General features: G+C 39.1%; 1 protein-coding gene across 3 annotated transcripts in view; it reads left to right on the top strand.

Annotated features, from left to right (window-relative positions):
- Positions 1–15,545, top strand: part of MBD5 (methyl-CpG binding domain protein 5) — a 409,514-nt gene that overhangs the window by 358,201 nt on the left and 35,768 nt on the right. For all 3 annotated transcript variants that reach the window (XM_036319644.1, XM_036319645.1, XM_036319646.1), the window contains one exon: positions 3,057–5,192. In XM_036319644.1, coding sequence (XP_036175537.1) covers positions 3,057–5,192 — 2,136 coding nt within the window. The remainder of the gene's footprint in view (positions 1–3,056; positions 5,193–15,545) is intronic.

Below are 15,545 nucleotides of genomic sequence, written 5' to 3'. Positions count from 1 at the left end.
ATTCAGAATAAAATGTGACTAAGTGCCAAAGTGTTTGCTTATGAAGGCTAAGTGATGTTCTGCAGAGCTCTAATACAGCTGATGAGTGGCCCCTGTAGTGATCAGAGAAGGCTTTACAGCAGAACTCAGATTTGAACCAACCTGGAAAGTTTCAGGATTTAGAAATATGAGGGAAATAAGAAAATTCTTGTCCAGAATGAGTAAATCGATAATGTGGAAACTAATCTGACTTGAGGGGAAGATTAAGCCTGCGTAGGTAAGTTGGGGTCAAATTATGGACTTACAAAGAGGAGCAGTTGTGACATCAGACAGGTAAAGATTGACACTCAGCACTCATGTGAGGAGAGCAGGGAGATAAGTTAGCAGCTATGACCAGAGAGCTCCTTCCCAATAACCTCTAACCTTTACGCTTGAACAGGAATGATCAGAAAAATATTGCTCCACTGAGGTATGTAAGAAAAAACAGTCTTTTAAGGGATTTTTTTTTCTTTTGATGAGCTACATTTTTTTTAATTAAAAACAAATATTGCCACAGTTTAAAGACATTTAATAGTAATAAATTATTTAACATTTACCGATATCTTGCCACCTCAACGTAGCTATGGTTTCACTTTTGTATATGCTCATATCTGCTGCTGTCTCATATCAAACAGTTTTACCTCTTTTTACATTCTGCCTTGTTGCCTTTTTAATGACCACAACAGAGTCTTGATCTGGTTCTCAACTTTTCATATCTTAACAAGTTTCATTATTAAAAAATAAAGATAAATATTTAACTGGAACTGGTTTAAGAGGCATATCTCCATCCACTCTTACAATGGTATACTTTATTGGATTAATTGCCTCTTTTACTAGCTTCAGACATAACATTTATATCAACTTCCTAATTTTATGAAATTGATATCTATCTTAACATTTAATTATTTAAAGCTCAACCTTAAATGTTAAGAAGACTCATATAGTAATTTTCACCTCCAACATACATAAACATACATTTACTTTCTGCTTATTCTTTTGAAAGGTCTACATGAAAGCCCTTGATGGGTACCTAGCATTTATATTTGCCAGCTCTTCTAATACTTCAGTTCCTACGTGTAACATAACAGCGGCATGACTTTTATTTGTTTATTTAGTATTCCTGTTATTTTAAAGATGGTAACTAGGTTTCCCCAGGTATGGAAGAAATCCTTTTTAAAACACAGCTATTTTCTAAATTCTGTTGTATGTTTTTTTCTGTCTGTTGTACATTTAAAAATGCCAATGTCTACATTTTTAATCACTTAACTATAAATAATTATAGAAATACCCAGGAAAAGACATAAGTCTAGAGTTTTGTTCCCGAAGAGAACACAGTCAATCCTGTAATAAAGCTAATACAGGTACCTGTGTTCCTACCATGAGCCATGCCTAGTACCCCAACTACTTTTCATATATTATTTTTATTGCAAACTTTGAAAATCTCTTTTTAACAAGAAAATAAGTTCAGTTGAGTTTATCTGCTACAATTCTCTTATATCATTGGTTCTCAACTTTTCATATATTCAGAAATTACTCTATCCAGAATCTTCACCATGCTAGAAACAGAAAGCCCACATTTCCAAAGAAAAATATATGTTCGCTGCATTCTCTTACTTTTTGAATGCACCCTACCTGGATTTCATTTTTTAAGACAAAGTACTGTCTTAAAAAAAACATTATCTGATTTTATCTGTGTACTGCCTCGCAGGTAGGAGAAGTATATTTATCTTAGATGTGCAGGTATCCATGTAAGTAGATGTACTTCTGATTGCAAATGAATCCAGGTGTACTTGCCAATATGTTGTAAGTCCCAGAATGGGGATGGCCAGCATATAGTATGAATGAAGCCACTCTAACCCCTGTGCCTGTAGTAGACTCAGTGGCATTTTCTACAGAGCCCAGCAAGGCTCAGCATCCTTTCCATCATAGCCCTCTAATCAGCCTGTTGATGGGACCAGTTGATGGGACTTGGCCTAGGAAATTTTATTTTATTTACTATCCCTGTTTTACAAGGTACAACTTTATAAAATAGTGAAACATCCTTAGGGGGCTAAAAAACTTGAACCTAGAATTCTAACAAGATAAAGTGAAAGCTCTGTCCAGTGGGCCAGCTTGCTTTTGTTGCCTGCATTCTGTTGATCTCCAAAGGGGCTGAAGGGACTCCAAAGGCCAGTGAGGGAGAGATGCACTCTGTAGGAAGAGGAATGGCAATTAGAACCCAGTACTAAAGATTTGGCAGTCTAAATGTTGCATAGGAATTCTATCCTAATAAAAGAATTGCAGCCTTTTACCTGAGTTGACTGGCTAAAGTTGTTTTTACAGTAATGACTGGTTAACGTCAAAGAAACTGCAGTGTTAGAGACTTGATTGGAAATTAGGTGTGATTGCAGTATCACTGCATTTACCATTGTCATCACTCCCATTATAAAAGATTCTGAACTCCATTCACTTAATTCACAAAAATTAAGACTCTTTTACAGTGAAAATGTTGGGATACAGAAGCATTTCTATAGCTGTCCTGATGAGGTTTCAGTAAGATAACAGAAACATTTATAGGGCAACAGATTTTCTGGTAAAAATGGCAATTCATTTAAATCACCCAAGAAAATATGCCACACAGATAATAATTTTCTATTGTAATTGTGTTCCTAAAAATTTCAAATTCAACAAGATAGTAGCATCATCAATTTTATGTGGGCTGTCAATCTTGATTTTGCATATTCTAAATAGTATTAGAATGGCGAATGTCAGTATGAACTGATTCAGATTTTCATTCTTTCTCAACAGATAAGAGGCAAACAAGCATAATGAGCAGTTAATTGAGGACCTTTGACCAACTAAGGGAGAATAATGTGCACTTTTAAATCAAAATTTAATGTAGAGTGGAGAATTTCTAGTTGCATGGAGGCACGGCTTCTATTTGCAAAGTTCTATTTCCAGCTGCCCTTCCTTCCTCATTTCCTCCCTCCTTATCCCCCACCCCTAAATACAAAAGAACTGAGATGACTTAACAGATTTTTCTTTTTCTTTCACATCAGATGCAACTCCAGTAGTACCTTCACGGGCAGCAACTCCAAGATCTGTAAGAAATAAGTCTCATGAAGGAATTACAAATTCTGTAATGCCTGAATGTAAGCATCCTTTCAAGTTAATGATGGGATCATCAAATGCCATGGGAAGGCTCTATGTACAAGAACTGCCTGGAAGCCAGCAACAAGAACTCCACCCCGTCTACCCCCGGCAAAGATTGGGCAGCAGTGAACATGGACAGAAATCTCCATTCCGTGGCAGCCATGGAGGCCTGCCCAGCCCAGCGTCGTCAGGATCCCAGATTTATGGAGATGGCTCAATCTCTCCAAGGACTGACCCACTTGGAAGCCCTGATGTTTTCACAAGAAATAATCCTGGTTTTCATGGAGCTCCCAATTCCAGTCCTATTCACCTGAATAGGACTCCTCTCTCTCCACCTTCAGTAATGCTACACGGTTCTCCTGTACAGTCATCCTGTGCAATGGCTGGAAGGACTAATATACCTCTTTCCCCAACCTTGACTACAAAGAGTCCAGTAATGAAAAAACCAATGTGTAATTTTTCAAATAATATGGAAATACCACGAGCAATGTTCCACCACAAACTACCCCACGGCCCACCTCCCCCTCCTCCACCTTCTTGTGCTCTTCAGAAAAAGCCATTAACATCTGAGAAAGATCCACTTGGCATTCTTGACCCTATTCCTAGTAAACCGGCGAATCAGAACCCTGTTATCATTAATCCAACTAGTTTCCATTCAAATGTCCACTCTCAGGTACCTGTGATGAATGTAAGCATGCCTCCTGCTGTTGTTCCTTTGCCAAGTAATCTCCCTTTGCCAACCGTAAAACCTGGTCACATGAATCATGGGAGTCATGTTCAAAGAGTTCAGCATTCAGCTTCAACCTCCCTGTCCCCTTCTCCAGTGACATCCCCAGTGCACATGATGGGGGCTGGAATCGGAAGGATTGAGGCTTCGCCCCAAAGATCACGCTCATCTTCCACATCATCAGATCATGGAAATTTCATGATGCCACCTATAGGACCCCAAGCGGCTTGCAGTGGTATTAAGGTTCCACCCAGGTCACCGAGGTCAACAATAGGGTCCCCACGGCCATCAATGCCATCAAGCCCTTCCACCAAGTCCGATGGACATCATCAGTACAAGGATATCCCTAACCCATTAATTGCTGGAATGAGTAATGTACTAACTACCCCAAGCAGTGCCGCCTTTCCTGCTGCATCTGCCGGAAGTGGTTCTGTAAAGAGTCAGCCTGGTTTGCTGGGAATGCCTTTAAATCAGATCTTGAACCAGCACAATGCTGCCTCCTTTCCAGCAAGTAGTTTACTCTCAGCAGCAGCCAAAGCACAGCTAGCAAATCAAAACAAACTTGCTAGTAACAACAGTAGCAGCAGTAGCAATTCCGGAGCTGTTGCTGGCAGTGGCAACACTGAAGGACATAGCACTTTAAACACCATGTTCCCTCCTACTGCCAACATGCTTCTCCCAACAGGTGAAGGGCAAAGTGGTCGAGCAGCGCTAAGAGATAAGCTGATGTCTCAGCAAAAAGACTCACTGCGGAAAAGAAAACAGCCTCCTACCACAGTTCTGAGTTTGCTCAGACAGTCTCAAATGGATAGTTCTTCAGTTCCCAAACCTGGACCCGACTTGCTGAGGAAGCAAAGTCAGGGTTCTTTCCCCATCAGTTCAATGTCTCAGTTACTACAGTCTATGAGTTGTCAAAGCTCTCACTTGAGTAGCAATAGTACCCCGGGTTGTGGGGCCTCCAATACTGCTTTGCCTTGCTCTGCTAACCAGCTGCATTTTACAGACCCCAGTGTGAACTCCAGTGTTCTTCAGAATTCACTGACACAGAACATCCCTGTACGAGGGGAAGCCGTGCACTGCCACAACGCAAACACTAACTTTGTTCACAGTCACAATTCAGTCCCCAACCACCATCTTGCAGGTTTGATCAATCAGATTCAGGCTAGCGGGAACTGTGGGACGCTCAGTCAGTCGGGCATGGCTTTAGGAAACTCATTACATCCCAATCCACCTCAGTCAAGAATTTCAGCGTCCTCCACTCCAGTGATACCAAACAGCATTGTTAGCAGCTATAATCAAACAAGTTCTGAAGCAGGTATGGTTTTCTTAGAAAAAAGTACCCAGAGGTACTAAACTTTTCTACATTTTTTAAAGTTTGTACCAAAATATTTATTATGATAAGCAATGATCCTCTTTCCCCATTGTGAAATTCTCATCGTTTCTTTAGTATTTATAATGTTATTTACAGAATGCTAGGGATTTGTCTACTAGGGAAAAACAACAGCCATGGGGATTCCATTTGTTTCCGTTATTTGTTGTCAATCTGTGTCATTTCGAATATCATTCAACTTTCAGTTGGTCGTGTAACCACTGGACTCTTAACTACAGAAGCCATAGAAGGCAGGGCATGCTGGCTTATGAGCCAGGTTCTTGTCTCTTGCAATATAAAATCTGTGTCCCCTAGCTTTTGTTTGTATTCAGGTAAATGAAGCTCATCTTGGAAAACCCAAAAAGGCAAAGATAAACGGATGTTCTGTTCTTGCTGCTGACCAGAAATAGGTGAATGGATAGGAAGAGGTAACCAGAAGTTGTATGAAGTAGAAAGCTGTCTTCTAATGTGTTTTCTTATCCTAGTTTGCTATCATTTATTATTATTTGTTTGAGAAAATTAAAAAATGGATATTGACTACTCCCTTTTTAAAAAGGGTAATAATTTAAGTTTTCTAATAAAAAAAAGGCTTGAAAACCTGATTTCCAGAATTTTTGATCTTGATATTGTTTTACAGTTTTCTTGTAGAACTAAGCCATTATTTTTAGCATTGACATTTAGGTTTTGAACCCAAATTTATTGTATCTTTTCATCCACTATTAATGGAGACAAGTCTATTTAAAAGCAGACACATTAGAAAGAACTGCATTTTGTGCAATAGATTCCTCAGAAATTATTATTTTAAAAAATGTAAAGAGGGAACTTCATCAAGACATCAGAAAACTTGGCCATGAAAACATTAGAAAGAATACCCAAAAACACAGCATTAATGATTTGGGAGATTTGTGGGAAATGCCAGGGAGAAAATAAAAGGTGGTTGTTGAGACAAAATTCAAATATGAAAATAGTGGGCTTTAAAAACCAGAGTGCTTCTGAAAATGAGAAGACTGCTGAGGCGTCTCATAATAAGCTGCTGTACAGGCATGTGTAGACTGTATCGTACGGCCTTGCTGGGACAGCACTGTGACCTACATCTTTGTTACTGATGGTTAGATCAAGTGTTTCTTCCCAGTGTCACTACCTACACCTGCCATCCTCCACAACTCATGTTCGTGTTGTCTTGTTGTCAGTATTTAATGCAGAACTATTCATTGGCCTCTTGTGTTAAAAAGAATATGAGGTGGAGAAGATAATTGAAATCATTAGTGCCTTCTTGATAGTCTTAGTCTAAGGAATTTCATGAAACTATGTTTTGTGTTTAACAGGATACTTATTACAAATGGGCTTCTAGCTTTTCAATGACTCATATTCCTTTTTAGATAATTCCACACAAATGAAAATTTAATCTTGTGCACTTATCAGATTAAAGTTATGTGAAATAAGAAACTATTTTAAATATTTATTAAGCATACTTTCAATCATTTATATGAGAATTGTTAGTTTTGTTGTATTATATCTTCAAATTTTGATACCCCTTACCTCAACTTACTTTGTTTCAGGTCTCAGTTCATATTGAAAAGTGTATGTATTTTATTAATTATGTATTTAAGTTTATATGTAAAGACAAACATTTATTTATATTCTTGTTTCATCTGGATGTCAATTGTAGACTTATTTTATATAGTCTTAAACATGTATTTTCTTGTTCCTCGCATCTGTGTAAAACATTGGATCCGGATTCCCAGTGTTGGGAGTATCAAAACACACAAGTTTAAAATTAATTAATGTAAGAAAAGTGCTGGCATATAAATAGCTAAAAGGGGTAAGAATAAATGTCTAGTAATGATATGGATGTGACCAGTCATATGTAAGCTAACAGAGAGCATGTGCTTGATGAAAACTTAGGTCAGTAAGAATCTTTAAAATATCAAACTTAATAAAATTAAATACTAATTAATATACATAGATTGAATATGCAGCTGGTTATGAAAATGAGTAGATTTACTAATTAATATAACTATTTTGATGAGCTGAACATCGAAGAGGTCTCTAATGCCATTTTTCTTTTTGATATGTAGTGAACTGTGTCACTGAATGTTCTGTCACTGTAATTGCTTACACTAAATATTTATTTACACTGACTTTGTTCATCCACCCAATAAGCACCCAGGCTGGGCATTCATTCATAGTCAGACAGCAGATGACGGTCACAATTATCTCTGTAAGTTTTGCTGGATATTCCTAACATACTAGTTAGATATTAGGTGAAAACACTTTATTCTTAAAATGTTACTTATAGCTATTATTAAGTACCTATTAATGTACCAGGTGATTTACCTAGATTATTTCTAACATATACAGCTTTCCAAAGCATAAGGCATCATTGTCCCCATTTTCCAGATGAGTAAATTGAGTGTCAGAGAACTTAACTGTCCAAGATCATATATAACTGAAATCAAATTTGAACTCGGGTTCATCTAATTCTAAAATTTGTTTTCTTTTCAGCTGCATAAGTTCTTCAACTGAAACATTTAGTGGTTAAAAAAACTCTTTTCACTTTCAACATCTTTTTTTTTTAATTAAATCTTTATTGTTCAGATTATTACATTTGTTCCTCATAACAACATCTTAAAAAAATACCCAACAGAAAATGAATTGAAGCATGTTACAAGCCACGTTTTTAAACTTGTGACAACAGTCGGTTAGTTTTGCCTTCTCTCTGTGGACTCAAATATTATAGTATACAACAATTAGAATGTTTGTGTCAATGCTGGTGAATTGTGAAAAATATCAAGAGAACTACCCTTCATTTGCTAATCTAATTTGGTGACCTTTATTTTAATGAATTGGTATCATCTGACTCAGATAAGAATGGGTTTCCTAGTGGATAACATGTCATTAGACTTTTAAAGGAGGCGACTATGCATTTACTAGTCTTGTCATTCGCAGTGTGATACACAGTGAGGGTAAGAGACTAAGGTAACACAGGCCAGCTCTGCTCCACGGTAACGGAGCCTGGACAGAGCTCAGGTGGCCTCCTATGCAATCCAGAGCCCTTTATCCACTTTCTGAAGCAACAGCTCAAAAATGTTACATTAAGACATCTATTAAGACAAAAAATCACTTGCTCTCAAAATGCTTTATTCTATTGGTAATTTATTTTCTAAATCTTCATTTAAAGAGTTTTTCTATTACAAACAACCCAGGTACAGGTTTTTATTTTTTAATTTTTTTGGCCTGAAAGTGAATTCTATGGGACACACTCAAGTATGGGAATTGGAGGCAAAGATAATTTTTTTAAAAAATCAGATAAAAGATATGAAATGCTTAGAAAACATTTTGTGAAACTTAGATATCAAGGCTTTATTGGTTCTATTTGGAGTTTTGAAATTGCCTTTCCACTAAAGCTCTCTAAACATTTGCATTGTAAAGTTTACAGGTTTCTCTTAGCGTTTTGGATATCAGATTTTAAGTAAGGTCTAATATTTCCACGTGACAGACCAAGAAACTGACCAGTAGGAGGTGGCAAAGCAAAGTTGTGAATCTGACCACCAACTCCCAAAGTTCCTGATCTCAGTGCAAACACTCAAACTGCCGAAGGCAGGCTGTTCAGAGAGCCCTCACCCATGTACTTTGAAAGTAACTTTCAATGTATGAAGAGAGACAGGTTTCAGCATGTTTTGTGGGGGTTTGGTTTAGAGAAGAATCCAAAATCAAGTGCCCTTGACCCAGATTTATTTTCTCCGGGCCTCTGCCTCTGCCTGCCTGCTGACCTCAGAACAGAAGCACACATGCCAGGAACCCGGGCCTCTGCAGGGACTTAGCTCCGTCAGTGCCCAGCCACCAGGGCCTCTGTAAGGACTTAGCTCCGTCAGTGCCCAGCCACCAGGGCTCTGCAAGGACTTAGCTCCATCAGTGCCCAGCCACCAGGGCCTCTGTGGGGACTTAGCTCCGTCAGTGCCCAGCCACCAGGGCCTCTGTTGGGACTTAGCTCCATCAGTGCCCAGCCACCAGGGCCTCTGTGGGGACTTAGCTCCGTCAGTGCCCAGCCACCAGGGCCTCTGTGGGGACTTAGCTCCATCAGTGCCCAGCCACCAGGGCCTCTGTGGGGACTTAGCTCCGTCAGTGCCCAGCCACCAGGGCTCTGCAAGGACTTAGCTCCATCAGTGCCCAGCCACCAGGGCCTCTGAGGGGACTTAGCTCCGTCAGTGCCCAGCCACCAGGGCCTCTGTGGGGACTTAGCTCCATCAGTGCCCAGCCACCAGGGCCTCTGTGGGGACTTAGCTCCGTCAGTGCCCAGCCACCAGGGCCTCTGTGGGGACTTAGCTCCATCAGTGCCCAGCCACCAGGGCCTCTGTGGGGACTTAGCTCCGTCAGTGCCCAGCCACCAGGGCTCTGCAAGGACTTAGCTCCATCAGTGCCCAGCCACCAGGGCCTCTGTGGGGACTTAGCTCCGTCAGTGCCCAGCCACCAGGGCCTCTGTGGGGACTTAGCTCCATCAGTGCCCAGCCACCAGGGCCTCTGTGGGGACTTAGCTCCGTCAGTGCCCAGCCACCAGGGCCTCTGTGGGGACTTAGCTCCATCAGTGCCCAGCCACCAGGGCCTCTGAGGGGACTTAGCTCCAACAGTGCCCAGCCACCAGGGCCTCTGCAAGGACTTAGCTCCGGCAGTGCCCAGCCACCAGGGCCTCTGTGGGGACTTAGCTCCATCAGTGCCCAGCCACCAGGGCCTCTGGGGGACTTAGCTCCATCAGTGCCCAGCCACCAGGGCCTCTGCGGGGACTTCGCTCCGGCAGTGCCCAGCCACCAGGGCCTCTGTGGGGACTTAGCTCCATCAGTGCCCAGCCACCAGGGCCTCTGCAAGGACTTAGCTCCGGCAGTGCCCAGCCACCAGGGCCTCTGTGGGGACTTAGCTCCGGCAGTGCCCAGCCACCAGGGCCTCTGTGGGGACTTAGCTCCGGCAGTGCCCAGCCACCAGGGCCTCTGCGGGGACTTGGTCCCTCAGTGCCCACATTACAGCCAACACATCCTTTCCGTGGCCCTGTGGGTTTTTTTTTCCAGTTTTCAAAGAAACAAAAAGATTTAGACTATTCTGCTAACTTAACTGAACCTTGCTTTACTCCAATATGATAAGGTCATTAAATACAACTTTTTTACTTTAAAATGCTTTTTATGTTCTCTTATTTTTCCCCTAAGACAATCATGAAATCAACTCATCTAAACACATGAAAATAAATTCTCTGAATGCTCAGAGTATGAGTTTGTACCGGAAGAGAAAATAACTGAAACATTTATTTGCCTTAACTCTTAAAGATATAAATTGACTATGAGAATAATACAAATAAACCTACAAATATATGTTCATGGATATTTATATATATTTTTTTAAACTCTGGAAAAGACATGTTTTATTTCAGCATAAAATGCATTTGATTAAAACTAGGTATAACCATTGATATGGTAGGTATAAGAAAATGCAATAGAGACCACAAAAGAACACTCTTGGTAAAAGACTGCAAAGTAATAAGCTTGTGTTTTTGTTGTTGTTGTTCTATATATTTATTTATTCTCAGAAGATGCCAGACAGAAAATAAAGGGAAATTGTCATTTCCTACATGTTACAGGTACAAAAAATTATGGGATAAAAATGCTCAAGGGTGATTATACTCTATGAGTTTATAGCTTTCAAGATATGGGAAGTTTGTGTAGAAATAATCTTCTAATCTTACATAGACTAATGTAGAGTGAAGAATGCCAGAGGCTCTCCTAAGGTCATGACTGAACATACAGTAGTTTCTATTGAAAGTATTTCCACCCAAAATTTTAAATGCCTAGATTTTATCATCATGCACAAGGCTTCTAGGTTAAAAGTTGCCCTCTTGTTTTTTAACCAAATACCAAAACTAAATTAAATTCTTGATTGTGTGATGATAATCTATGTCTATTCACCTGGTTAATTTTTTGCAAAATGAGCCATTTCTTCTTTGTTGGAAGATACTTCTACAACAGACAATGGCTTGCTGCTTAAGAAGGTTTCCTAAATATCAGGGCTACACCACTTGTTTTGCTTACATATTCCAAGCTTAATGTTTCCTTGTGTGCAAAAGAAGGAGCTTACACGTGTTTTGCTTTAGACATAGAGTCTGTGTCATCAAAGGAAATAACAGAACTCAGAGTGGGGTGAGATGTTTGCTGATCCAATTATCTATTCTGTACCTTTCAAGAAATAAATTGTCCCAGTGTGAAAATTGGGAGAATTTTATTCCATTGCAATACACTAAGCTCACTTATACATAAAGCCACTAGAAATTCTTCAGTCCAAGAGTGATGCCTAAGCTATTATTTACTAAAATCAAGTGGTCTGAAAAACAGTGAAGTAGCCTCTGAAAATACCCAAATTATAAGCAGTGATGCTAACTCTACAAAAATTTGACTCATTAAAAATAACGATCAAAAATGTTCCTATGGTGTCATAGAAATAGATATCATTTAGTACCATGTCTAAGTGGTACTAAATAAATCAAATCATTAAGTTCTTATCTTCCAGGAACTTATATCAGACAACATAAATGCCAGCCAAGCAAAGAGGAGAGTAAACATTATTTTCTAAGAATTATACTTCTTGCAAATGCAAATTAACAAGTCACCTTTTCACAGATTAAAAATGGAATTGGATGTCAGAATTCTGATGGAGTAGCTGAAATACTCCTGGGGTGGAGCTAGTCCAGGGAAGTTTGGAAGTCTATCCAAGACCCACAGGTACAAGTCTAAGAGAGTATTTATCACAGACACCCTGAGCGGGCTCCGGCGCTGCCCACATGACAGGGACACCCCTAGCACTGTAGGCAATGGATGTGCTTCCTGGAGCACTGCTCCATGGAGCATCCCCACAGAGTTGAGCAACTCCCAGGCCGGATCTGAATGCAGTGTTTTTCAAACTTGTTTTTTACTTCTTCCCACGGTAAAAAAAAAACTGATTTGCCTTACAATCCACCGAAGATATATCTTTAATGTATAACAAATAAAATTTTCCTGGAAAAAAAAAAACACACTTATTACATGTGATGCACTCTGATATATTCTTTTTTATCCTATTTTGTTGTATTTTCTTTTAAAAGTCATGATTCACTGAAATTATCACCCCCTAACAGAACTTGACCCAGCACTCAAACGTTAACAGAAGAAGTTTCCACAAAATAATACCCTAGTTATGCAGTGTGCTCTTTTCGATTTATTTATGGTTGGGGCATACTAAATTGATTTTGCAGCCCCAAATTGGCCTAAACACTGTCTCAAACTATTCATGGGGTAATAAACTCAGCAAATATTTATTGAGCACCTAGTGTGTGCTAAACACTATTTTAGCACTACACATAACATAGTATACAATGAAAGGCTACAAATTAACTGTATTAATCTAGAAACTCACCTCATTAAAATAAGGAAATAAAACTTCCAATTGGAATATTGATAATGCATTTCAAATGTCACTCTAGCATATTCATACACTAAAAATCCTACCAAGAAAGAGACTGACATTCTTCCTTCCCCCTCTTCTAAGTGCTTTTGTTTTGGGGTCCACCCCTCCCTTCTTTGTGGAGAACAAGTAGACACTAAATGGTTCTAACTTATGATGGTTCAACTTAAGATTTTTTGACTTTACAATGATGCAAAAGCAACACTCATTCAGTAGAAACTGTACTTGAAATTTTGACCTTTTCCTGGGCTAGCAATATGCAGTCTGGTGCTCTCTGATATGGAGCAGCTAGCAGCAGGGAACCCAGCTTTCAGGCATCCACAAGCGCACGAGGGTAAACAACCAGAACTCTACAGTGTACTGTGTTGCCAGTATATTTTTGTTACTGTACTCAATAAATTATGAGATACTCAACACTTATAAAATGGTCTTTGTGTGAGATAATTTTGCCCAACTATGAGCTAATGTAAGTATTCTGAGCACATTTAAGAAGGCTAGGCTAGGCAGTGATAATTCAGGAGGTTGTGAATTAAATGCATTTTGATCTATGATATTTTCAACTTCCCATGGGTTTTTTGGGATGTAACCCCATTGTAGGTCGAGGAACATCTGTAGTCCCTAGGACTTCCGGCCTACTTCTGCTAAAGGAATGCTAGGAATTTACATCAGAATCCAAACCACAAGTATAGAGTGATATATTTTTGTAAATACTTACTACTGTGACATTAGTAAGGCTTAGAAATATAACGTCTTGTTGGAAAATAGAGACTTCTCATAAGAGTTATTTTTAAATCAATCCTTTAAATATAGAGGAGAAAATTGTACTATTTCCATTGCACAGAAAGATGGATTATATTTATTGACTCACTAGGGCATGATATTTTCTCTCGTCTCTAGGAGCATTCATTTTTACTAGGGATTGCCATTGAAAGTATATAGTTGAAGTACATTTGCCAAATGATAAAGGCTAAATGGTGAAGGAGTTCCTTCTGTATGACTCATTTCTTGAATTTTATGGACAAAAATCAACAGATGGGCATATCAATTTAGAAAGTGTTTTCTAATATGAAGCACTATTTATTCAAAATTGGAGATTAAACTGGTATAATGACATTTTAAAAACAACTTATTGGTCTTTTTGGTGTGAGCTTAATTAATGCCCTATTTTGTACGCATACAAAGACATATACAATATTAATACTGAACACATTGCGGACAGATCATGAGAATTCTCACTTCATAGTACACAGTGTTTTACAAAGTATCATACTTTAAAAAGATATTAACTTGTAAGAACATGTAATAAATAACTTCAAAATGCAATGGGTATTTAATTTTAAAGCATGCCTTTAACATTCATGTAAAACGTTTTTTGTACTCGTTCAATAGAAACTTATCTGGCCACTGGGTAAAGCTAGCAATAAAACTACTGGTCCACAATGTGTTAAGATCCAGCCTTTAAAAAATTTAGCATAATGTGAACAATGACTTTTCTTAAAGAATATTGGTGATACAGAAGATAAATCTAAAGAGGTAGACAGTACCTTTGTTTTGAAAAGCATTTTAAATGAGGCAAATAAAACTCAAGAATGAAAATTAGTAATGGTAGGAAAATAGCTTTAAAATTTTCTTTGAAAAATTTTGCTGATGCTATTTCTGTGTACACACGGAGAGAGATAAACTATATATGTGTGCAAAGAGTACTATTTATATTTGGGAATCAACCCAACTGGGCAAGTCCTTTCCTCATTGTGCTAGACTCTCACCCTTTGGGGATCAAGGCACATGATCTCGCACCAGGAAGGTTTATTTGGGTAGCTTTATAAGTCTTCTCTCTTCTTCAGAAGCAACAAAGACAAAGAGAAAAACTATGCCAGTTCATGGTACTGCCAGCTGGTATGAAATAATCACTTTCTCCAATTAAAGGACTTCTCCGACATTTCTTCCAGGCTCCCAGCTGCCTTTTGATTATTTAACTGCTAAATGGTTAATGAATAGTTTGCTTTTTCAAAAACTCTCTAACTGTTCATTTCATTAGATTAAGCATGAAACATCTTGGCTGCAAACTAAGTAAAGGTGGACAGCCAGACGGGCAGGAAAGAAGGCAGGAAGAGAAAAGAAAAGAAAAAGACAAGGAACGGGGAAAAGGAAAGAAGAAAATCATTGTTTTCCCAAGTGCTTCAACAGACAAGGTTTTTATGCAGAACTGTGATGTCGGTTCACCAGAGAGTGCCTATTCAAGATTAAGTGGTTCAGAGAAAAGCACCCTCCAACTTATCTCCAGCTGTAAAAACCCAGGGTCCTCCGAATGAGCACAAGTGTTAATGAGTGACCTTAAGAACTGAGGACTTTGTGAGGAGTCTTCCTCTCTAAGGAGATTTTAACTCCTTAGACACCTGGGAGCCTTCTAAAGTAACTTGGCATCTTCCAGCCATCTCCTTTCCAGCGTCTCATCTCCTGGCATCGGGAGAGCCAGGTCATTACTTTCTCCACCAATGGGTGGTATGCTCTCCCTTTCTCCACATACACACATGCCACAGGCACACACCATTGAATGCAAATGATGTGACTTCTAGAAAATTAGTGCAAGTCTTCTGAACTTAACAGATTAGTTCAACCAAGAAACATTTTCTGAACGCCAACCATGTGTGAGACTGTGTTAGGTCTTGGAATGCAGAAGAAAATAAGAAGTGGTCCTTGCCTTTAATTGTTTAGAAAGGTTATTTCAAATGTCATTACCTCTTGTCGAAGGCAGCACGTTTAACTATGGGTGGCAGGGCCAGTGTGTCTGGGAAAGCAGCTTATAATATTTTCAGTCATATT

Source organism: Myotis myotis, unplaced genomic scaffold (genome assembly GCF_014108235.1).
Source record: "Myotis myotis isolate mMyoMyo1 unplaced genomic scaffold, mMyoMyo1.p scaffold_m19_p_8, whole genome shotgun sequence".
Lineage (NCBI taxonomy): Eukaryota > Metazoa > Chordata > Mammalia > Chiroptera > Vespertilionidae > Myotis > Myotis myotis.
Note: the sequence above shows the minus strand (reverse complement) of the source record. Positions and strands in the feature narration are given on the sequence as shown.